General features: G+C 40.6%; 1 protein-coding gene across 3 annotated transcripts in view; it reads left to right on the top strand.

The window, feature by feature from the left end:
* Positions 1–25,191, top strand: part of COP1 (COP1 E3 ubiquitin ligase) — a 124,184-nt gene that overhangs the window by 38,598 nt on the left and 60,395 nt on the right. For all 3 annotated transcript variants that reach the window (XM_066324710.1, XM_066324709.1, XM_066324711.1), the window contains exons 12-14: positions 14,090–14,233; positions 21,173–21,281; positions 23,017–23,098. In XM_066324710.1, the coding sequence (XP_066180807.1) occupies positions 14,090–14,233; positions 21,173–21,281; positions 23,017–23,098 (335 nt within the window). The remainder of the gene's footprint in view (positions 1–14,089; positions 14,234–21,172; positions 21,282–23,016; positions 23,099–25,191) is intronic.

Below are 25,191 nucleotides of genomic sequence, written 5' to 3'. Positions count from 1 at the left end.
TTTGTTCACAGCAGTCTCTTGAGAGAAGTAGTATCATCCCTGTTTTATATAGGGGGAGCTGGAAATCCAAAGAGACCCTATGTGAGGTCTTGGGAAAAATGCTATGTTGACAAAATAGATTAAACTTGCGTTTTCTGACTTTTCTTCTGGTGTCTTACAAAGGGGCCACGTGGACAGTGACAGAAGAGTGTGAATATTTGGTGAGGGACCCCAAGAAATTCACACTCCGTGGAGAAATTGGAGGCATGGTGCAGTGCAGAACACATTTTGTTTAAAGCAGCATTGATTCCTTAACTACTGCAATATGTAGCAGGAATGTATAATGTCCGCCTTAGCCAGAGGTCAGAGCACAGTAATCAGGGATCTGACATATATTTAACCTGCACTGATTGGGTTCACACCAGCTGCAGTGAAATGCAGATGGGAATCTCACTGCAATGTAGACAAACTTTCTCAGCTACCAGCTTCAGCATGGATTGGATTTTGCTCCCTTGCCCTTTCTTTTCCTTGATATTCTGCAAAAGCAGCATTTTTGTGGTATTTGGTTAGAAAATGCTGGAAGGACAGTAAATCACACTGCTCTTTGAAGGCATCCTAATTCTTGGGTGAAATATAAGTTTGAAAAGTATGTGTGTTACTGTTACAATGAAGATACAGTGAAGCTTTCTTCCAAGCCAGTCCTGGAATCGGTAATTGAATGCGTTTTACTGAAAAATAACTTGGTTTCCAAGTCAGTGTTCTCCCCTGCTCAGGCTTTTTATTTATCAAAGCATTTGAGAAATTTTTAGAGGTTTTAGCATGTAGGCTGTATAAGAGTATTCACATTTGAACATGTCCTTAAGTGCTTTGGTAAAATAGCTTTGCTGAATGTGCTGCTGCCATTGTTCTTGTTGACTTCTGGCTTTTCAAACAGTTCCTGTAAAGTCAGAATTTGTTAGTTGAGAATTTATACTTAGTAGGTGTTGGCCAACACAGTGTGATGTTTACCCTTTTTTCTTTTATCATTTAAAGTTCAGAGAGTCTGTGAAACTAAATAAGAGCAGCTTTTAGGTATTCACAGATGGGGCAAATTAAGGTACTTAAAAAGTATAATTATGCTTTTAAAGTGCTGTGAAAAGTTTTATTCTTTATTTGGTTCACTACACTAATCTTTAAAGGTTGTCCTGGACATGCAGTAAGAAACAATGATGAAATGGCAGAATGTCTTGGCATTTAGTTGTTACTGTTGAGAAAAATGGATTTAAATACAGAGTTAATACAAGACTAATATGTAAGTCTTAATAAATTGTTAAGAAGTATTTTAAGGGGATATTTTAAGTATACTTAGGAACAAAAATAGAAATGACCAGAAGGTAAATTTCCTTGCCCTTAAGTTTGCTTGGGTGTTTTTTTTTTTTTTTTTGTTTGTTTGTTTTTTTAAAGGAGCTGTTATTACAGATGGACAGAATACAAGAGTGTGTAGTTTGATGGCTTTAACCCTACATGAAGTTCACAGATGACTACAAAAGATCTGGTGTCTTAAACAGCTTTTTTTTTTTTTTTTTTTAAAAAGATATCTTACCTTTATGTTCACAAAGGAGAAGGATGTAAATATTCCATATTTGCAAAACATTGATGTTTAGAAGTGAAATATAATTGGGTTTATACTCACAGGGTGAAAAGTGTAATTAAAGACTGTGTACAAATAGGCTGAAAAAATGCTGGAACTGGGCAGCAGCATTACCCCCCTGAGAGCCTTGTGGTAAGAATGTTTATGGATGTCTGGACTAATAAGGTTCTGTAAAAAGACGTATGTTGTGTTACTAAAAAATTCTGCCTTCTGGAATGAGGAGGCAAACCAGGAAGATTTCAACCTTTTCTCCTTTTTCCTTTATGTTCTTCAAGAACAATAGATTATCAAGAAGAATGTTCAGGGAAGGCACATTTGAGGCTTTGCTTTTGCAGGCTCCTCAGTTTTGGTGTAACATCAAGGGGACTTCAGCATGCTTGCAGTATGAATGTGCAAGTATCTCAGTATGCTAAATGACTTTTTAATGCACTCACCTCTCTTAAGTACAAAGTATTTACAGTTTTCACAAGTATATTAAATTTTATTGGAATTGTCCAAGGAATAAATTTTCCATTTATTATGCCCCCAGACAGAGCAGTTGTCAGAGCTTAACTTCCGTTCTCTCTGCTGGCAGTGGCAGTAAGTGCAGAGTCTTTCTTTTAAAGATGAGTCTGTAAACTGCTGCGTTAGCATTACAATGATTTATGGAGAAAATTGCTTTACCACTGTCAGAGGCCTTTAGAGAATAATGTGGCAGTCTTTCATATCCGAGAAAAAGAACAGGAAAATCCAAGAAATGTACTACAACAAGATGTCTCTCTGAAACCTGGGTATCAGAAAGCTGGTTCTCCCTGCTCCATGATTCCCAACTCTGGGACCATGAGTAGGCTCTAAGGTTTAGGGGCTTTTTGAGGGTTTTTGTCATTGGCTCAGACTTCAAATTCTTCTAGATTAGTTTACCATTTCTCTGAAAGATCTTAAAGTGACATTTAAAAGGTTTTGGATAGCTGACACTGTCTAAAGGCTCAGTGATTTACAGAGAGGGAAATAAGCAACTTGTGACTCTGGCTGCACAAGCCTTGGTCATCTCATCTTTTGAATCATGATCCAGTGTTCAAAAACTGGATCTTACCTTTGGTGTCCATTATATTTTTTTCATTGCTTGCTCATTATTCCATTGCTCCTAAGTAATGAATGAGATGTGAAGAGGTATCTCTTAGCATCCAAACAGTATGATTAAGTCTGTTTCGAGATTGCATTTTTGTGGTCACCCTTTCAGTAACGTGACCTGAAATCCTTTCTTCAAAGGTGAGCTTAAAAGAAAAGAATCCATTATGAGTGAGTTTTTCATGTATTCATTGAACTGTTTAATTTTTCTGTTTCTCTTTTTACTTTGGACTACTTGCCCGTATAAATTCTCAGATGCAGACTTAATAAAGATACCTTTTAGTTCTGTAGCCATTATCACAAGCTTTTTTTTTTTTTTTTTTTTTTTTTTTTTTAATGCTTGGGCTGGCCAGGATTAGATGAGCCATTTTATTAAGTTTGTCACCAACAGTGCTGCTTTTTTTTGGAGGTAAAGATAAATGAATGAAATGGAAGTGGGTTTATCCTTTACAGGATTATGTTTGAGCGCAGTAGATGCTGCTCCTTGAGAGATGAGGAAGGCTGGATTTTACTTATAGCCTGTTAACTAAACCATTTTTTAAATGGACTCTCATTTACAAGTGGCAGCTCAAAACTGTGGATGAGTCTGACTTATTTGAACTGTTCCCAAAAGTAGAAGGGAGAAAGAAATGCTTGGATAAGGAGACTTAAATTGCAAAATAACCAAGGAAACTTGAAGTATAATTCCTTGAACCTACTTGAAGTTTGTGCTTCTCCTGTGGTTCACTTACCTTCATCTGAGGTTCTGGCCTGTAGATCAGATATTGTCTGGGGCTGAAATGGGATTTTTGTTTAATTAGAGCTGAGTAAAGTACAGAGCTTTTCCCTTACTTTCCCATCTTTCTCTGGAGTGCTGAACTGATACATTTCCTAATGCATGATTGTGGTCTGGGTCCCTTGAGCAGGAGCTGTATGTGACTTGTACCCAGCAAAAGGGTTATGCAGGGGTCAGTACTGATCTCTGAATTCAGAGTTTAGGGACACTCTGCCCTGGAACACAGCCCTCCAAATCCCCAGGATGGGCTGCTGGTACAGAAGGACTGACACCAGAAAAGAACCTATTTGCCTTTATCTCCAGTCTTGACCTGAAAAATAAACCTTCTAGTGACCACAGTGGTGCTGTAGAGAGTTTTGTCTTTCATCAACATAACAGCTAAAACTTAAATTTCCAACTTGAAATTGGGAGGTTAATGAATGGAAGTGGCATGCCTGCCAGTGGGAACCTAATTTTTTTCCTACTAATTTCAGAGGATTTGGTTGTAGGAAGATCTTTTTTTCATTAAGCTCCCTTAGTATTTGAAACCTGTCTTCATCTGCAGACAATTAGACAAGAATTTTTAGTTGAATTTCAACTTCATGAATTTTCATAAGTGATCTGTTAAAAGTATTGAGCAGTCTTTTGATGAATTTGGGAATTGGCTTTTAAGCAAAACATTTTAAATAGTGATTGCTCATGGTTTTTTCTTTTTTCTTTCAACATCTTGAAGAATTTATGTGCATTTTATACAAGGAGTTTCCATGTCTTGCCATGTAGCAGTAACTGCCTGCAGCATGGGGTAATCCAGTTTTGGAGTAGGCTTCCTAAAGGAATGTGCTGCAAGCTCCAACCTCAGAGTTATTCAAGAACAGGCTGGAGAAAGCCCTGAGCAGTCTGGTCTAATTAGAGCTGCCGCTGCTTTGACCAGAATATTGGACTAGAGACCTCAGAGTCTTGGGGACTGTACTTGTGATAAAGGTACGTGATCAGAGCATTAGAAATACACATTTTGCCCTCACTTTCTACTGAGCATCTTCCTCTGGCCTTAGGTTTTAAGAAGGAATTTAAGGAGGAACTCAGTATGTGGCTTTAACGTGTAGTGCAAAGGGTATTTCACTTCCTACAAACTTTATGATCACTGCTTACAATTTCAACAGGATTGTATTTATTTGGTTTAAGACTGCTTTTCTTTGAAGAGAAGTTTTGTGAGAGTGCAGGAACTCACCAAGGGTGCTGTAGTGTCAGAAGTGTACTTGGTGGGATCGGTATTCAGGTAGGAGGACGGTACTGATGCCTTTTTCAACCTAGAAATGAAGCAACACACGCTTTGAAGATAATATTAATATAGGAGGTAATATAAAAGTGGATCTTTGTTTTGAGGCCTCCAGAGGCAGTCATGGAGAAAATCCACAAAAACATATCCACACGGAGTGAGTACAGTTCTTATAAGTTTAGCAAATTAGCATAATTGACAAAAAAGCACCAATTAGGAGGACAAGTGGTGATGCAATTTCTCTCCAGGTGAAGCCCCTTCTCTGGACATCCACCCCTCCACCTTGGTACCAGCTGTATTTTTTATGTTTATGAAAATGTGTCTTGAGGAGTTGTTCTCAACTTCGGTAGCCAGGAAGAGCCAAGGTCGCATAGGGGCCCTGGAATTTGCTTTGTCTTTCTGCCTACAGAAAGGACATGGAAAATTACTGGGAAAACTAACCACTGATGCAATAGGCTCCAAAGCTACAAATGTATGTGGGAAGAATACAGAGAAAAAAGGCAAAACCCAAAATGGCATCATTACCATGTGGAAAATTGCCTTGCATCATTGCATGCACCCCTCTTGATTGCTCAGGATGAAAATCTTGTCAGTGAGGCTGGAGGTAGATGCCCTTCCTTTCCTCGTGATGTTAATGTGATAATGGGCGTCATCAGGCAGCAGTGATGTGTCTTGGCCTCAAGAACTGGACAGGCAAGCCACAAAGGCTGTAGTTCCAGCATCTTATGCACACAGTTTGCATTCTGACAATGTTTGTAAAAGTGAAAGATGGATTTCATTTAATCCCCCTCAATTTTATAGCTTTCATTTGGTGTTGAGTGTTGATGCAGTGAATTCTTGTTTCTGCTTAAAGACACAAACCTGTTACTAATAGAACATAGATTTCTGTATCTTATTACAGTATTCTTTTAATTTTCTAGCCATGTTTGTTGTAAAATGCCTGAATTTTATAAGAACTAATGGTCTGAAAAGCATTAGCATGCCTTTGGATTTTTTTTGTTTGTTTGTTCCTGGCCAACTAGAGATGTCAGCCTGTTAAATGGTAGGTAGTTGAAGCAATATAATAAGGTGGTGTGTTAAAGCATGCAAACATGTATGGTGTGGGCTAAACGATTCTGAGAATAAACCTTACAAGCAGCTCAGCCTGGAAAAGAGGCTTGAGCTCATGATTATTAATATATCATTGTTGGTATTAATAAATACAGTTTCCAAGTCATGTTTGGGATTTATGTGCTGTGTAGTTGTTTCATAGAATAAGGTAATAAATAACACAGAATAAGATATGAATTGATGTTTATGTTTTTACAGGATTATATACAAGTGTGTGCATACATTTGTGCAAGTGATGTCAGAACAACTCTGTGAGACTGTGAAATTAAGAGTACACGTAAATCATTCTTTATAAAAAGTAAAGAAGGGTACTGTTCAAAAATACTGATGAAATAAGATTCAAAATGCCATCAAAACAAATCTCATGAAACCATTTTGTCAGCTGGATGAAAAATGCTTCAAATGATGCTTTAGCCTTGTTCTGTCATTACCAGGCACTAGGATCATTGCAGTTAATTGCCCAAACCCATCCTCTGGCTGCTCAGGAAAGGCTCATCTGTGGTATATGGACTTTGTATTTAGGAGGAGTGGTGCCCTGACTCATGGTGCCTGTGGGGTTAAGCTGAGTTGTCTAAAGAGGTTACTGTCTCCAGCTCTCCCTCCTAATTCTCTGCAGGCTGTCTGACAGAAGAACTGATGGCAGTGTCAGGAAAATGCAGAGACTTGAGTAACTGGAGTTCTAGGCTTGGGGTGGTGATTTGTCCTGTGAAATGGGGCTTCTGGCAGTGTGGTCAGCTGGAGACAAACATCCTCAGCTGCTGCTCCAAATCATGGAGGAAGCATGAACTGGAGCCTACAGACAGACTGCACTGTTTAAAGTCCCGGTATTGATGAAGATCTCTTACAGATCTGTTTGTTCCTCTGCCTTGTCAGCTCTGTCAACTGTTGCTGTGCTCAGTTTTGAAGAAACAAAATCCTTGTTGGTGTAGTAACAAAAGGGTGGCTTGGAAACAAACTTTTGAATGGCTTTATATCTAGGAGGCACTTCAGTACCTGCCACAGCTGAGTTCTTTCCTACTTAGTGGTGTAATGCTGATAAGACGGTGCTGTTGTTGAGACCTCTTTACAGGTTGTCATGGGGCAGGGTTTCCTCTCTAAAACCTTAGCTTGGGTAGAGGCTGTTATGTTCTGTTCCACCTGAATGTGAAGAACTTCTTTCCTGTGCAGTGACACTGAGATGTGGACAGATTGCCCAGAGAGGGTGTGGAGTCTCCCTCACTGAGATATTCCAGAACCATCTGGTTGCAAGCCTGTGCAACGTGCTCCGGGATGATCCTGCTGGAGCAGGGAGGTGGGACCAGATGACCCACTGTGGTAGCTTCCAACCTTATCCATTCAGTGATTCTCTACTGGAAACATTTCCCAAACTTGAAGGCAGATGAGCATGTTTGGATAGTTGTAACTTCTTCCACCTTAATATTTGTAAATGTTGAGTCTGTGCTGTGGCTGCTGTCAGACATGTTCCTGACTCACTGTGTATCAGCCCAGCTGGGTGAAATGGTCCCTCCTGGCTTTCAAATACAGATACAGGTTACCCAAAATGCTGCAGCAGGCAGACGGATCATTTGGCTTGAATTTTAAATAGTGTCATAAGGAACACTCTGCATTTAACTGTTGGCATTTTTAGTTAATTTTCTCCTGCTCCAACTTATTTTAAATGGTGTTTGTGGAAAAACTGAATGTAATCCTCATTAAGTTGCAGGGTAGGCATTTGCAGCAGCTTTGGCTCATTGTACTTATGTGGATCTGGCATAGAACCCTGGGATTGTCGTCATCTTCTCTTCAACATGCAGAAGAGCATTGCCCAGCAGTGAAGTGGCTTTTTATCAATGCACTTTATATTTGGTTGTTTGCAGAATTCAGCAGTTCCCTATTAGTTTTCTCATCATTAGTGCTAATTAAGCCAAGTTCCCCTGAATACATGTATGGAAGAAAAACCTTATGCAGCAGAAGAGGATGTCTCTAGCTACAGTCTTATAGCTAAGACTGGGACTCTGCTGTGGCTTTGTGGGATATTTTGGGTTGTATTTAGAGGAGATTAGGTTCATGATAACCTCTTTGCAAAGTAGAGAGGAGCATGGTTCTGGGGACTGAGCTATTGCAAGGAGGCCAATTAATCTCACAGCATAGTATATGTTCTCATTGGGTTTGAAAAAAGAACTCCATTTTATCTAGAGATGACAAAGCATGAAAGTGGCTCTGTTGGGTTTGATTTCCAAGCTGTGAAATGGATCTAAGCCCACCAAATCTCCTCGATTCAAGTTTAATTTTCTCCTTTAAACAAGCTCTTTATGGAACAGCAGTATTATGAAGTGGTCTCCGTTAGAACTGATGGCATTTCATTACACTTAAAAGGATTTTTATAAGCAAGAAGTGGGCCTGGAACTAGGTCTAATGACATTTCTTTGTTAATGTGGTACCTTTTTATGCCTCTCTACAAACAAAGCAGAACAGCCCTCCAGGCTACTGTGCCTGTAAGAGAGTTCCTGAAAGTTTGAGTGCAGCATGGCTGGTGCAATAATGTCTTTCCAAGGGAACCTGGAGTTGAGGACTGTCCTTCTCTGTGCAGTGCAAGCTTTGATGGGCTGATACCACACTCTTCCCAGTCTGTTTCCCAGATGGTGGAGGGAAAGTTAGTATTCCCCAAATACATAGCTGACTTTCTAGGTTTTTGTGGGGTTTTTTTATTGGGTTGTGGGGGTTTTTTTTGTTTTGTTTTGGGGTTTTTTTTGTGGGTTTTTTGTTGTGTTTTGGTTTTTTGTGCTTCAAATAGAGGTTTGATTAGGGATACTGAATTCTCATCAGATGTTTGGAGCTTGGAGGAGGAGAGGTGATGGGAAGGGTACCCTGGCTGCACTCAATAATATATTTATTACTGGCACCTGCTGGTGCCACTGGAGCTGGGACATTCCAGACAACTCCAAAGAATAGGACCAGTCTGAAAAAGCTTGGAGTCCTCTGTCCCACACTTTTTATTAGACATCCATTAGACTTGAATCTGATCTACTGAGAGTAGCCAAGATGACTTCACCTTGATGAGAGGACAAATCTGGCAAATTTCTGGTGATCTGAGGGGTCACATCTAACCTAAGGTAATGTGATTCTTATGGATGAAAGTGTTTGATCTCTGATAGAATGACTTTGAGTGGTAATCTCATTTATACATTTAACTTATCTATCTAAATAACAGTTTACAGAGAATTGAGGTTTAAGTGGTCCTTTCTTACTAGAGATTGCAACAACCTGTCTGGGATCATGACATGCTTACTCAGTTTATATTTTGGGAAACATTTGGCAGCCTGGGAGTTTGAATCAAGATATATGTTCTGCAGTGGTGGCCTGTCCTTGTCCCTATGGCACAGATTAAGGACTCAGAAACAAAAGCAGTGACCTTACTAAGGTGGTGTTGTGGAGCAAGGAGTAACTAATAGAACTGCTTCCTTATTGAAGAGAGAAACCTTAGTGGTTTTTTATTTCAGCCACTCAGAGCTTTAGCAAAACAGGCTTTTAATACTGAAACTTCATATGTTTTGTCTCAGTAGCTTTTATTTTTGTGTGACAAAATTTAGGCTTTGAGCTGACAGAGCGCAAAATCTTAGTGCTTTACTGTGGCTTCCTATGCCTGAATATAGCTTTGATTTTAAAAACCACGTATTAGTATGCTAGTGCATACTTAGTGACTAATTACTTTGCATAATGACTTAAAATATCGGTCTGTTGTAAGAAGTCTCTCAGGTGTGTGATATTAATACCAATTTCTGCATTGGTCCCAGGTGCTTAACAGTCTGCACTGGTGCCCGTGGTGTTAGACTGTAACCTAAATTTCTGATCTTTGGCTTTGATGCCTCAAAATGAGGATTGGAAGGAGATAGCCAGGCTTGGGCTTGTTACAAGTGACAGGGTACCCCTTGGAGGCCGTGGAGTGGAAGCACAGAGTAAGAAAGACCTTAAGGAAATGCAAGTGAAGGACAAAACTTGCTGCTGGCATCTCTCATTCTTCTCACCAATTAAGTCCTGAGAATATATCCGTGTTGTCATTAAATATGGGACTCCACAGCTAGATAGTTGTTGATGTTGGAGATACAGAAATAGAAACAGCACTAGGCTGGGGAGAAACAGAATTGAAAGGCTTTTGTCTATCCAGAGAGGAAAATATGTCCTCTCCATGTATATGTCTATATATATATATATATCTAAACAGATAGGAGAGGGACTGAATCATCTACTTTGTAGAGATGGCAACTCCTGCAGTCACAGATCTTGGTAATGAGGCAGGGCTGAGGCATTTTTGATTACAGTAGCAATTGCAGACTGTGTGTGGAAGGGGGAGAGGAGCAGTTGGCTGAAGACCTTTAGCTGTACCTAGTGGTCCAGTTAAAGGCAAATGCACTTAGATGCAGTCCTGCCTTCTCCTGTTTTCAAAGAGTGGGTACAGTACATACCTGTTAATAATATGAACCAGTTGTACATGGATTACTCTTGTCAGGTTCACTCTTCTACTGGTTGCTTCTGTAGGAGTTACTACCTGAAATGTGTGTGTGGTTCTTAAGTGTAACTGGGAGGGAGGAGCCCTCATCTGTCCCAAATCAAATCTTCTGGCAAGCACCTCCTAGTTGTAGTGTGACTTATTGAACACCAGTCTTGCTGTTCCCTTGCTCAAAACCCTTATGGTGAGGCAGCTGCTCCATTCCTTTAATCAATTTAGTTGCCCATCTGTATGCATTCCCTAACTCCAGTGCATCCTCTGGGGATGTGGTGAACAACTGCACGCACCAGCAGGATGCAAATGTAGTAAGGCTTTACACAATGGCAGAGCTGCTAAATACTCCTCCTTTAGTCTTTCCCTGCTGCTCTATCCTCAACACCAAAGCAGGCTTCCAGGCATGTCTCAGAAGCAATTTATTTCATCATTCTATTTGTTAACTGTGAGTGTTCTCCAAGGTCATAGGCTTTACCATTAAAATAAAGCAATTGATTTATAATCTCACAGATTGGGAATTAAGATAAGCAGTGGAGAAACTAGAACCCTTGAGGATGTGCTTGCTTTCTAGCAGCTCTTAGTGGTATTTCCATAAGATGTTGGTTGTCAGCTTCTTAGGTGAAAGAAAACAGTGATTTGGGAATGAGAGATGTCTCTCTTCTATTTTCCATAGAAGAAAATCCTTTCAATTTGATTTCTGTAAGTAATTCTGCAGCATGCTTGTAAAGTGTTTTCAAATACCCAGCAATTTTTGTGTCCTCAAAAGATTCTTTATAGAAACTTGGTTAGTCTTTGTTGGTCAGAAATGTGGAGTTTAAAAATAGGCTAAAAAAGAAAGGAGCCATTGGTAACTGTTTTTAGCAGGTACATCTTTGAGGAGCAAGGACCACTGCTGGTCCAAAAGGTAATTTCACTGGGGGTTTTAATTATTTTTTGTTATTCTATTGCATGTTGTTATTGTGCTAATGAGGAATTCAGTTGGACTGTGAAGATGCATCACCTGCAAAGCAGAATGTTGTCTTTTGAGCTGGCCCTGTTGTGTCTTTTGATTAGACAAAACAAACTCTCTGGTGAATTTTCATATAGATAAGCTTGTGTATAAGCAAGCGCTTACATTGACACAAAGACTTCAAGCAGCAAGTGACAGGAATACCCACGAGCCAGTTAAATGCAAATAAGGCTTGCATAATGCTAAGTGTATTTAAAAGACTTGCAAGAAAAAGCATAAAAATAATGGTTGCTGTGCAAGTAGGCTGTTTGTCCTAATGCTGATTAGTCCAGGCATAAGCAGGGCTTTGCAAATATTAGGAACAATTTTATATGATATATAATCCACTTGATTAGGTACTTAGATTGTTCCTATTTTTACTTGTAAATCACTGACGAAAAGCTGACTGGCAGAAAGTGAGAACACTGGCTGTCCCAGGATTGAGCCCAGGTGATGGGAGGCCAAGGTGCAGGTGTGTATTTGTCTGTACTGGTAGTGGTTTGTTTCTGTATTCTTTTTCTCCATGCCGTGTCTTTGATGCTGTTTGAAGGTCACAGGTCTGACAATTCCATTGCTTAAGGTGTTTTATTTTTTTAACGATGTGTTAACTTTTATGGGCATATTGAAATACTCATTTGTTATGTCTACAGCATGTCTCTATTAAAAAAAACACCAAACTGAATTAATGCTAGAGAAGCAAACCCAACCCAAATGAGAGAGGTTCTATTCTGTTCTAATAACTTGGCTTTTTACCAGACGTTGTAATGCATTATTTTCTTTCTTCAGCGGAAGGCTGAGGGCTTAAATTGAATCCAGGCAGATGAATCACTGCCATCAGTTTAGTTGTGCTTTACCTGAGTCCACAGGGCAGCAAGCAGGAGCGGAGACAGCGGTTCAATTAAGATTGTGGTACAAGTAAATGCATTGTATTGTTATAGAGGCTTTGATTATAAAACTCTTCCAGAGAATAGGGTGAGCTGACAAAACAAGACAGGCCTGAATGGTGTTTTCATCCTGTGTGTATAAAAAGTGATTTAGACTAGTGTAGTTCTGAGGAGTGGGGAAAGCATCTTGGATGCTTAGGTGGCTTCTCTCCCTGTCCCATTTTATTCAAATGAATGCCTTCATGCTCGTTTAATTCCCCAGCCACAGGCATGGTCCTCCCTGCATTTTGGAGGCTCATTATTTTGCAGGCTGCACCTGACTGGTTTCTCTAGCAATCAGTTGTGAGTGGGGCCATCTCCTGCCGCTGCCTGGGAGAAGTTTGGGTGTCTGAGATAAAGGGCGAAGTTTCAAGCTGCTTCATTGAATTATTTTATAGCAACAGACTGCATATCAACAATCTTTTCCCTCCATAGTTTAAAAATAACTTGACGATATCACCTTTAAAAGGAATTGAAAATTCTGTTGGTGTTTAAATTTATATTCCCTTGGAAATGTTGCATTGCCTTCTACTTCTCAGCTCGGTTGAGTAGTGGAAAGCTCTTGCTGTTACAGCTATGGGGGCTGCCTGAAGAGCCCTATCTCTTCCTGTAATTGGTTTAATGCTGTCTAATTGTAGAAAGGTACCTTAAATACCCCTGCTCTCAGGATTTTGAATGTGAAATTAGGATAAACCCAGTTCTCCCTGCTGCCATTAAGAACTTCCTCCCTGGTTCATAAACATTCTGGATTGTTAAAGGGGGCGGGAGGGGGGAAGTGACAGAGACAGCAGGGATTGAAATGAATTAGTGAGTGGAAGAACTCCAAGAGAGAGACCTCTCTAAACAGTAGATCGACTGCTTAGTCAGAAGATTTGGGGACAGCTGGTCATAGAAACCTTGTGACTGAGGGCAAATGGTGCCCCCACACCCTTTCTGGGGAGGTGTTGTTGAGGCTGATGCCCTCAAAGCAGACAGGTGTATGTGCACCTGCCCTGCCAGAGTGCCGTGGGCTGCAGGAAAGCAGAATTTCCTGGGAAGTAGGATTACTCCCCCAGCTGCTAGATGTCTAGCAGATTTCTCTCAAGCCTTTCCAAGCTGTGAAGGTAGGAATGACATTAGCTGTTTGTAACCTGCTGCCTGCCTTTCTCTTAGATGTATTTCATGTACAACCTCAGGCTTTTCTCATTTGCAGCTTATGTTATAAGTTGACTGCTTTTACTTCCAGCTTCATTGATGTTTGTTACAAACTTGCCCTGCGGGTGAAGAAAGAAGGTGCCTCTGTTTGCACGAACAGCCCTAAGTGGAAGTCACAGTGTGTGTTGTTTCTACAGTGTGATGGTCTGATTTCAACCCCCTGTTGCTACCCAGGGAATTTAGAATGTTTTTTCTATCACAAATACTGCTTTGCTGTGCATTAGCACTTAGAAGTTCCTGAAGCTGTACACAGGAGGAGTCAATGGGCAGTCATGCCGTGGAGTGTTAAGCACATTTCCAGGACAAGCTCTTGCCTTTGACCTTTGGGTACCATGCAATGTAAGATGGTGTGGCTGAACTGAAAAACCTCCAGAGCACTGAACAAATATCCTAGATGTGGGAGGGTGACTGCTACCACAAAAATGGAGATGTATGTTTATTGATGGGGGGTGGATTAGAGAACAATTCTTAGAGGAAGAACTCCACACTGTTGGAGTGTGTGCCAGAACACCAACACCAGGGTGTTCTGAACTAGGTATTTGCAGACTGCAAATTGTGATTTTCAACTCTCCCATTTTAGGGTGTTTAGGAGGTAAAATATCCTCCTGATTTATTATAGAGTTCTCAACCTATATTTTTGTTTCTCAGTATTGAGTTTGACCGAGACTGTGACTACTTTGCCATCGCTGGAGTGACAAAGAAGATTAAAGTCTATGAGTATGGTACAGTCATTCAGGATGCAGTGGATATTCACTACCCTGAGAATGAAATGACCTGTAATTCCAAAATCAGGTAGGCATTGATTTGTATTTGAACTCAGAGTGCCTTTTTCGCTTGATTGTTTGTGTAGCAATTGTTCTGCTTTCTTGATGGGATCTGGAGGGAAAAGGAGGAATGCAGGAGCTAATGGAGATCGAGTGGCACAAGCACTGTTACCTGTGTGCTGTGGGTTCATCCAAGGTAGTAACAAAGCCCGAATACCTGGAGGAGAAAAGGCAATGGGGAAGTAAACTGCTGTTATGTTCCTTGCTGTTGGATACCTGCTCAAAGAGGTGGATATATGCTCCAGGTGAAGTCATAGCTTGTCCAAGGTAACCTCTGTACACAGCTCTTGATAAGTTACTGATTCCTTCATGCTCTCTTCTCTTCATTTACCAGATTCTTTCTGTTCTTCTGTGAGTGAGGTTGCTAGTTCTCAGGAAATGTTCCTCTCTGGTACCTTCTACCTAGGAATTTTTGTCTGCCCAAAGTACTGTACCACTGGGCCTCATAATATAAAGCTGCTGAGAAAGGACTTTTCTTGATTTTTCTTTTTTGCTTCTGTGCCATCATTACTGTCAACTCATTTTTTATCCTTTTATGTGTATTAAACCAATGAAATATAGACTACTGAAATGTTAGAACTTCAGCTGAAAGAATCCAGCTAAGTAACTTAAAAATCCTAATTCAAAAGTTCTGTTAAAGCTCAGAAGTAAATAATACAGGCAGCCAAACAATTCAGTTTTAAAATACAAGTTTCCAGCATCTCTGTTGAAATAATTTGTTTTTATTTGTACTCGACATTTTAAAAGCAGTAAAGCACCCACAAAAGTGCAAGTAATAATTTATGTAACAGTCCAGCTTCCATGAAAACAAAATGTTGTGCAACCAAATTAAAAATGTTTGTGAGGCTATTTTAGAGTGTAAAAGTCACGCTTTGTTTTGTAGCTGACACATTTCTAAAAATAGATCTGTCATTCCTGTGTGCTTGTGCTCATTATTCCCAGGAATTGCATAACGCTGTTTTATGAAGGGAAAGATGTAAATGCAGCTGACCCTGGGACTAGATTTCACAATGGGTGAAAGCAGCCTGAGAGTGATTTGTATTGATATGCTGTACTGATTATGGAGCTTGTGTTTGGCTGGGCCAGTGAAATGTTCTGCATTTTTACCTGAGTCATAGCTGAGTTTGCACCATTCAGCTTCATTTTTGTGGAGAGAAGAGCAGAATAACAGGAGAACCATCTAGGAGTCAATTAATACTTTTTGCCTTAATTAGAAGGGGAAAAGTAATGTGTGTTTGGTATTTCTTGGACAATTTGAAATAAATTCCAAACCTGCTGTTTCAGTTTTGACAGGGAAAGCTACCCTGACACTCCAACCAGTTGGTAGGGAAGTTGTTAATTCCCCCTTCCTCCACAGCTGCCAGTGAGGAGGGTCACGTTAGGGCATTCAGTGGTGTTACTCATGTCAGCTTTGTGCTTCAGCCAAGATGCTGCTTCCTTTCAAGATTTTTCTCATTCTGAAATTTGATGCATGTATAAGAAAAAAATTTCATTTTATGTCTGTATGACAATGCTAAATGCACTGTCCTCCAACCCTCGGCCTCAGTAGAGGAGGATCAGGTCCTCTCTTGTTTTCTTGCCCTAGTTTCTCTCATTCCTTTGAAGAAATAAATGGTGGGGGTGTTTTCCCCTATCAGCCTCCTCCAATTATATCAGGCTTCCCTTGGCATGTAGGTGCTTTTGGTTTTGACAAATAAAGTTGGTCTGTCAGTCAAACACATCCTTGCTATATCCATTAGCTGTGCTGCCAGTCACCGGCGCTGGGGTTTGCTGGTGCAGCGTCAAGCAGCAGAATAACTTGCTTTTTTGAAGTGGCATAGCTTGAGGGAGAAGTTATAGATGAAGGCTGTAATTTCATTATGGAATATTGCAATGTGATGAAAATGTGCCCATACTGTAAATAGAAAAATCTAAACAAGTGAAGCCTGCTCTTTGTAAAAAGCCTCAGTTTAAAGCTGATGATTATAATTTGGCAGAAGGTACAGCTTCTTCAGGAGACTTTACATGTGAGTGCCCCTTCTGATATCAAAGATAAACATATTTCTGCTCTAGTAAATGGGGTGGTATTTCTCTTCCCAGCAGAGGTGCAGGGGTGCATCTGTGTGCCAGATGGGGTTTGGTGACATGTCTCTCCTGGTTAAATTGAACCTGGTTAACCTTGTTCAGACCAATGATGCCGGAACATAAATCATTAGCGAAGATGTTGGTGACTCAGCTTTCAGAGGAGCAGAGGCTCTGACGGGCTTTTATAAAAGCAGACAAGTGACAGCATTTGTGAGGACTTGTGTCTGGCCAAGAGCAAGTCTGGCCCAGAGCAGCTGCGGGAAGGGAAGCCCGTGCCTGGGCCCGGGCTGGCGCCAGCCCAGCCCTGCTCTGCCATGTGCCAGCTGGGTGCCTGCTGAAAGCTTGAGCTTCATGCCAGCAGTAATTGATTGTAGGCTTTCCTGGAGCAGAGCCCTGGTACCAGCTGTAGCTGAGTCTCTTCCTCTTTTCCAACCCCCTTTTTTACACCCACCTGCTTCTTAAATACATTCTTTTTTTTTTTTTTTCATCATCCGCTAAGCCTTCTTATCCCTATTTTTAAGAACAGGGAGGAAGTCGGTGTGTTGGGCTTCTGGTAAATGTGCATCACGTCCCCTGGGAACAACAGTGGCATAAGCTTCCAGGAAAAACACAAGATGACACATAAATCCTCATAAAAATCCCATTTACAGATTCATAGCTTCAGTGCAAGAAACAAATCCTGGCATTGTGTAGTAGCTATAAACAGCACCCTGTGAGCTAATTATGACTTGCTGTGTCCCTAGCTATGGCAAGCACTAATCTGCAGCTCCCCCCGTGTAGGAGATGGGAAAGGATGAAGAGGAATGGCCAGCAGCAGCAGCCACAACTCTGCTCTGATTTATTCATAAAGAGGCAGATTTGTTGTTTTACCATAGGTCACAGGGGGAGAAAAATAAGGAGATCTAGCATTCAGGTAAAAAATTGGCTTTAGGCCTCGTTAATCTACAGCGGGTGATGTGTGAGTGTGGTTAGGTAAACATGCTTTTGAAATCCGTGTTTAGTATTCTGCATGTTCACCACTGTGTGTTTGCAGCATCTGTACTTCAGTGATAGATGTTACCACAAACCTCCAAAATCAGCTGCATCTGTTAGTCAATTGCAGTAAAAGCAAAGCATCGGTAGTCTTTCTTTTTTTTAGGAGGCTGCTAATATTTTAGCTTTCATTTTTTGGTGTCAATAAATCAAATGTATGATTGCTGTATCCTAGTAGCACTTTATGGGTGTATTGCTGTCAGCTTTGAAAATGGCAGCCACTTCTCACTATTAACTTTAGATTAAGCAAAAACTTGTCATATAGTCTTTTTCATTGCAGATTCTTTGCAATTTAGAGCAGTATGAGGTGGTTGTGTTGGATGCCTGTATTTCCAATGCAGAGGATGTTTGATGCTAAACAGGTTATAAGGAAATGTGCCTTCAACTTGCATTAATTCAAGTTTTTAGAATCACTGATTCACTTTGCAAGAAGATGAAGTTTTTCTCCAGAAGTATTTGTCTTTAACCATACTAGAGGTTTTCTTTGAATTGATTAGGAAAAAAAGGGGTTTATTTTAAAACATTCATCACAGTAATGTAGTTCCGTATGCCTCTGAAGTATTTGTTTCATGTTGTTATTCATGTGGATGCTCTTTGCAGTAGTAGATCACGCTCCTAAAAACATTTCAGTTCTAAAACTACTAGTCATCAGTTGGCTCATGGTGACAGACTGGGTCTGAAGCGCTCGGTGCTCAGAAGGAGATCAGACCACAGGAGTTTGTGCCTTATTTAAAAGCTTTAACTTTATTTTACTCTCACTGCCAGAGGGGTGGTTGACATTGGGTAGCTTGAGCCTGGATTTGAGACATAAAAATACTATCTCATGAAAGAAAGATCAGCATAACTGACAATGCTAACTGAGCTGGCCCACTTGTATCTCTGAATAAAATAAAGGATGCACATGAATCTTTACAGGGTCAGGATTTCTGTGTGGCTGGATCAGATGCTGAGGTTAGGAGGGTTTTTCAGGGCTTGATGATTAGCTTTCAACTACAGTTTCTCCAGCTTAATCCCCTAGGAAAGAAAGCTATCACAACTTCTGATAAGAAATCTCTGGGGTGTAACTATCACTCTCTTTCTGGATTAAAGAACAAAGCAAAAACTGGGGAAAAAATACAGCTACTGTACTTAAAATAAAAGATAGCATCACCCAACGCCTTTTAGTCCAGTGAATGATACATTCTCTCAGCCCTAGGTAGTTATTTTTATATCATATCTCGGAGCCTTCATACTTCCAATTTCTTCTGGATGTGGCTGCAGACCATCTAAATATTGTCTGCAAAAGGTTATTTTTATGAACTTCTGGGGAGTTGACAGTTAATCTGTTTGAGGACTATGTAAGCTGCGTTTTTGGTTCATGTCACCTTTGACTTTGCTTTGCCCTTCTCCAGCTTACTCCCCCATGCCTTTTTTGAGTTTGTTACTCAATGCATTACCCATGATAACATCTCAAGGGAACCCAAAAAAACAGATGTATTTAAAGCTTCAACAAAATTGCCTGTGCTGAGCGTGGAAGAAAGATCAGTGCTTCCCTTAAGGGGAACAGACATTGCAGTGAGTTCTTAGCCTTCTGCAGGTGCCAGGAAAGCCATGTGGGAGAGAAACATCCCAGATTCAGGACAACTTTCTTCCAGGTGTGAGTTGTCACAGATGCCTGAGGATACAACCAAAGGACTTTTTACAGAGCAACTTTTTAGAGGTGCAGAGAGTGATAGGACAAGGGGGAACGGTTTTAAGCTGAGAGAGATTTAGGTTGTGTTAGGAAGCTGTCTGCTCAGAGGATGGTAAAACACAGGTTGTCAGAGAAGCTATGGCTTCCCCATCCCTGGAAGTGTCCAAAGCCAGGTTGGATGGAGCTTGGAGCAACCTGGGGTAGTGAAAGGTGTCCCTGCCCATGGCAGGGGGATGGAATGAGGGGATATTTAAGGCTTCTTCTACCCCAAACCATTCTATGATTTCTATAAAAGGACAGCACTTGCTAAAAAACTGCCTGGAAAAGGAGCTCCCCTCAATCTACCAGATTGGACCCTAAATTGCACTCTACAAAGGTTATTTTGGAGAATTAGAGTTAGAAAGAAGCTCAGGTATTGCAACGTTAAGGGAAAAGCTCTAGTTTCAGACTTTGTAAAGAGAGTTGGGTGGGGATGAGGGCAGAATTAAGGCAGAGAGCTGGAACAGAGTTGATTTTGTCTTGCTATGATCCTTTAATCATATTACTTAAAAATGAAAGATTTATGGTGTGTGTGACTTAAAAGGTGTTAATTGAACCACTTAGTGTCTGCAAATCCCTAACCATTTTTCACCTGTCAGTTCCTGTTTTCCCCTCTAAGTCTATCTATAAATGCTCTCCAAATGAGTGTTAACCTCTTGTTAGCACCATCAGGCTGCAATTGGATCTTTGCTGTGCCAGATCTAATGAACATGCTTTTGGCCACAGCAACTCTGTTTTTCTCCATCTGTACCATCAGTGAAGTGTTTTAAATCTGTCACATCTCAAACAGGTGTTAAACTCTTGTCCTTTACATCCTTCTATCTAGTCAGTAATTCTTAATTCTCATTGTCTGGGGTGATTTTTTTTTTTTTTTTTACAAGATGTGGTTATGTGATTCATCCTCTAACTACCCAAAGTGTCACAGCACATCAGCCTTCCTCTAGGACCCTCTTCACTTGCTGACATTGTCTGATGTCCTCTCAAAGCCATCCAGATAAGAGACTGCCTTCTAAGAGATGGCTCTAGATTATATTCTCTCTGCTTGTACATGATGGCTTGATTTACAGATTATTTCCTTTTTTTTCCTTATCTCCTTGAAACCTTGACTTGAGAGGAAGTGATCTGGTCAGGGGAGCAGGTTTGAACTGATAAAGGCTTCCTGTGGTGCCATATCCACCTCCCTGCCATTGGCTCAAAATGCTCCCAGCCCTCAGCTCAGTGTGGTGTAGCTCTAGGCTCTGAACTGCTTTTGCGTCCATCAGGGGCTGCTCCACCTGGAAACAGGACTCCAGATGTCAGATCTGGTTATCTCTGGGCTGCTGCAGCCTTCACCTCATGGTCCTGGTGGGCAGTGCCTGCCAACTTCATTGGGAACTCAGGGGATCACCTATGCTTCTTGGAGTAAGGCTTCTAGTAAATACAGGCTGTCAATACCTGCTTTTCTGTGTGGGTGCCTAATGGAAGTAGAACTGAAATAATGATGGTGTGTTTGTGGTCAGCTCTCATGTCTATGAGAGTGAGGGATACTTAGCATTTTCTCATTAATGACCTATCATGGAAGAGGTGAAGCCAGGGAAATCATTGCTCTATCACTCAGCTCTATCACTGCAACCATCCTCGTAGTAGCTGGTACAAATATAGAACATTAGATGTGTGCTGCAGGAGAGGTTGATTTACTGTCCATGCATCTATGCATTTTTATATATACAGCTACTCTTCGGTTAGTAGTTATCTTTATCGTATAATAATAATTTATGGTAATAATAACAATAGTGTCTATTGCTAAGAAGTTAAAGGAGTCAAACCTTGAGCTCTCTGAGAGTTTGTGTGGCATTCAAATAGCAAAAAAAATCACAATGTTTGAGATAAATGCATTTTTAAAAGATTATAGACCCTAGCACTTCATATCAAGGGGGAAATGTCTCTTCAGCCAATAAAATTTTGCTTTTAGTTTGTGGAATAAGGTTTGTTCTATTTCTCATGGAATTTTTTTTTTGTGTGCTTTGCAAAGATACTCATTGCCTCATGTATTGCAAGAGTGATTTTTGTGTTGTATGTTATGATTTCCTGTAAGACTGACCTGGGCTTGCTCTTTTTAAGCTGTATCAGCTGGAGTAGTTACCACAAGAACCTGCTAGCCAGCAGTGACTATGAAGGCACCGTCATCCTTTGGGATGGATTCACAGGACAGAGATCCAAGGTCTATCAGGTAACACACAACCAGTGAGCAACATTTCCTGTTGGATGCACTGTGCTAGGCGAGCAGCATTGAGTCTGAGATTCTGCTCCTAGTCCAGCAAAAGACTTCTCTGTTCCACAGGGTGAAAAGGATGTTCCTCCTCAGTGGTAAATGCATCTCATCCACACAGCTTTATTGAGCTGTAGTGCTCCAAGGGAGGCAGCTCTGTCTTCCTGTCACAGTTGTGAGGCAGTTGATGTTCCTTTGCCACTGCTTTTGGGCAGGGAATCTGCACTGGAAGAAATGAGTTCCTGGAAGCTGTCTCACCTTTCTTTAGAAGCCTCTGTCTCTCCATACCTGTTCCACTTCAGTCTTTTCAGTCTTTTCAGTTTTTTCACAAAAACGTTTTGTGAAACTCTGCAGTGATTGGCAGCGCAGGTGCTCGTGAAGCAGAAATACAAAATGCAGACTTGAGTGGTGAGGCTGGGAGAGGGGAGCACAACAAGGGAGTTTCTTCCCCACACTGTGTGCTCAGCTCCACCTACATCAGGATGAGCTTCTGGCATTTTGTGTCTTGTGAAACTCAAACACTGTTTCTAATGGCTTCTGAGAAGCTCCTGATCAGAACAAGGAGGTTGAAAGATGGCTGTTGTGTTTGGAAAGAGACTGGAAGTGCTGCAGGTTGTTGTGTAGGTAACACAGTCTATTGAAACTGGTCAGTGATAATGAATGAACTACAGACTCCTTGATGGTTCAAGTTCCCACTTAGTTTTAGTTTCTACCTAGGCCTCTGTTTACTTTTTCATTGTTTTTTAGCCATTTTATAATGCTTGTTTTCACTAAACCTTTGCATATCTCAATGACAGAGAAATTATACTGGACAGAATAAATCTAGTCTGTTTTCCTCTCAAATACATTTTGCACTTGTTTATGAGGCTGAATAATGAACCTAGAGACAACCAGCTGTTGCTTATGTTAAAACAAACTCATTTTGCTGCCTATCAGATTACTTGAATTTTTTATTTGGATACGCATAGAGGCATTGATATCTGCTTTGCATGTACTGAAACCCTTTAGTGACTTCATCCTCATGAGCTTTTTGTCTTGTGAGCTTGTGTGGAGGCTTTAAACAAAGGGTTTGACTGCATTTCAGATTTTATTCAATGCAATGTTCTGCTTCCATGTGGGGTCTGCCAGCATAGCAATTACAGCTCTTCTGTGTTTTGAGAAAGTGTGTGCATTCTTCTAATAATACTTATTCGAGTGGTAAAACAGACACCAGGAGATTTCCTTAACAGCTCAACAGGAAGGTGAGGATTTCCTGGACTTTCAGAGAGGAGGTATTTGAAATGGGCCTCTTCTTACTATTGGGAGATACTTAAAAGTTGCTTGTTAATATAGAAGGATACAGCTACAATCTAGGATAAGCAGCAGCATATGGTGGAGCCACAGCCAGTCAAATCATGCTGCAAAAACAGGTTTTTAATGTGTGTATCTTAATTTTTTTTTCTTTCCAAGAAAAAACGAAATCAGTTTTAGTCTTTAAAAAAGCCATTCTAGTGTTTTTTGCTTTCCTGGCATGTCTGGCATGTTGATGGGATTGGTCTGATTGGGAGAAAAGGTATTGTTTTGAAAAACTGCTGAACATAGCTTCTCTCTCCAGGTCCCTGATGACAATTTATACCAAAACATGTGTGTTTTCCTTCCCTGTTTTATCATATTACAACTCACTGCCTTGCAATATTGTTCTTTTTTCTCTTAACAGGAGCATGAGAAAAGGTGCTGGAGTGTTGACTTTAACTTGATGGACCCTAAGCTATTGGCTTCAGGCTCTGATGATGCCAAAGGTACTATTTTATTTCACTCTCTGTGCAGAAGACTTAGGCTCTATGTATTCCATTGAAGGAACAAAAATGTGCTATTTCAAGCAGCTGATTCCTCAGCTGCCTTCAGTATTGTAACTTCTGTGGTAATATGAAACGATATTATGGAACCATTTGGATCCTAGAGAAGGAGAGACTTTATTTAGATTAAGATCTCTTGCTTCACATATTTTTGTGTAATGTACTCTCAGCTAACATTCTCCTGAACTCCAAACAAACCAAAATGTGTTTTAACATTAGTTAAACTTGTTGAGTTAAAGCCTCAGGGCCTTTCAAAAGAACAGCATGTATTTATATTTCAAAAACAAGGCTGTCAGTGAAACAGCAGCAGTTAAAAAATTCCTGCTGCTTTTTTACCTGTAGCTCTGCATGTTAAAGACTCTGATTCTTGGAGCTTTAAGGAGTTGGATAGTGGCCTGAGTAGGAGTACTGGGAGCAGCTCTTAGCCTTCTACACTCCAGGGTCCATTTGATAGAGCGCTTTTGGAGAGTCCTTAGGCCAAGCCCTTTACCACATGGTGGTCAAAAAATGCTCCTCTTCCAAGGAGATATAGGAAGCTCCTAAAGAAGAGTATAGCACTGAGAGAGATGTAGTATTCTTCATCCCTAATGAATGAGAGTTTTATCTGTAGTATGTTTACAGTATCAAATCAGGGTAATTTAACAGCAAGAGCTTAAAAGTTCTTTTCCTAATCAGTAGGGATCACTTCTCCCAGGTGGACTGATAGAGCTCTGGACAGAGCTCTTCATGATTTGCTTTGAAATGATACATTAATTTTTCATAAGTGCTAAACTTTGTAAGCTGCTCTCCTCTTCCAAAACGCTTTTAAATACTGTTCAAAAATAAATTCATGTTCCTCAGTTGCATTTGGCAATCACAGAATCATAGAATAAGTTCGGTTGGGAGGCACTTTGAAGCTCATTTTTTTCCCAGCCCCTACCATGGGCAGGGACACCTTCCACCATCTCAGGCTGCTCCAAGCCCCATCCAGCCTGGCCTTGGACACTTCCAGGGATCCAGGGGCAGCCACAGCTTCTCTGGACTCCCTGTGCCAGAGCCTCTTCTCCCTCATAGGGAAGAATTACTTCTCAATATCCCATCTCACCCTGCTTTCTGGCAGTATTAAGCCACTCCCCTTGTCCTGTCACTACAGTTCCCAAAGCTGGGAATTCCATTTATGAAACTTCAATGATTATTTTATATTTGAGCAAGTTTAAAATGTTTTCACTGCATTTCCTCTTCCTTTTCTGGTGGAGGGCAGGTGTGTTTTCTATGTACTTAGATGCAGCAAGAGTGACTATTCACCTTGTAAGTTAACAGCCTCTTCATCAGTGCTCCCCACTCTTGCCATGCATATAAAAAGCTGATCTGCCAGGTAGATCTGCATTTATTAGCATGTTAACGAGATGTCCACTTTTGCAAAACCCAGCTGCAAGCAGAGCTTCTGTCTTCAGTTTAACAGTTCACTTATTCAGTAATTGTCTCTAAAAGTGTCCTGTTTACTTAGAAGTCATTGTAATAAAGCCTGCAGATCCACATAACCTGCATTTCAATTCACAAAGGTCTTTTGAAGGTGTAGTGCGGTTTTGGTGGATAAAACTGGGCTGGAACATTTTATCCTTCATTTTTTACCATGACTTGCGTGTGATTTGCATATATAAAGAGCACATTAGAGACAAATGGAGTCTCAGCACAGATTTTAGAAGGTTTTGAGGTATGACCAATAGCAGCAAAATGTCCACATTGTTGTAGTGTCCATCTTCCATTTGGGTGATCAAAGGATTAAATGTGAGGGAACACAAACATTCCTGATAAGTGTCTTGATTCAAACCTGCCTAACTTAAAACTTTGTCCTTCTGCTTATGTTCATGACTGTTTGATCAAGTTCTGGTTAGTTTTAATACAAGTAATATATGTCTGGCCAGGTAGAGTGTCTGGCAGAAAAGATCTTTTATCTATTCTTCCTGTCCTCTTTTATTTATCTGCTTCTTTGAGACCACACTGGGCTTTCCTGAGCTAATCTCATCCTTCTTCCCCACAAAGCTCAAGTATCACAT

The sequence above is a fragment of the Sylvia atricapilla genome, chromosome 9 (genome assembly GCF_009819655.1).
Source record: "Sylvia atricapilla isolate bSylAtr1 chromosome 9, bSylAtr1.pri, whole genome shotgun sequence".
NCBI lineage: Eukaryota > Metazoa > Chordata > Aves > Passeriformes > Sylviidae > Sylvia > Sylvia atricapilla.
Note: the sequence above shows the minus strand (reverse complement) of the source record. Positions and strands in the feature narration are given on the sequence as shown.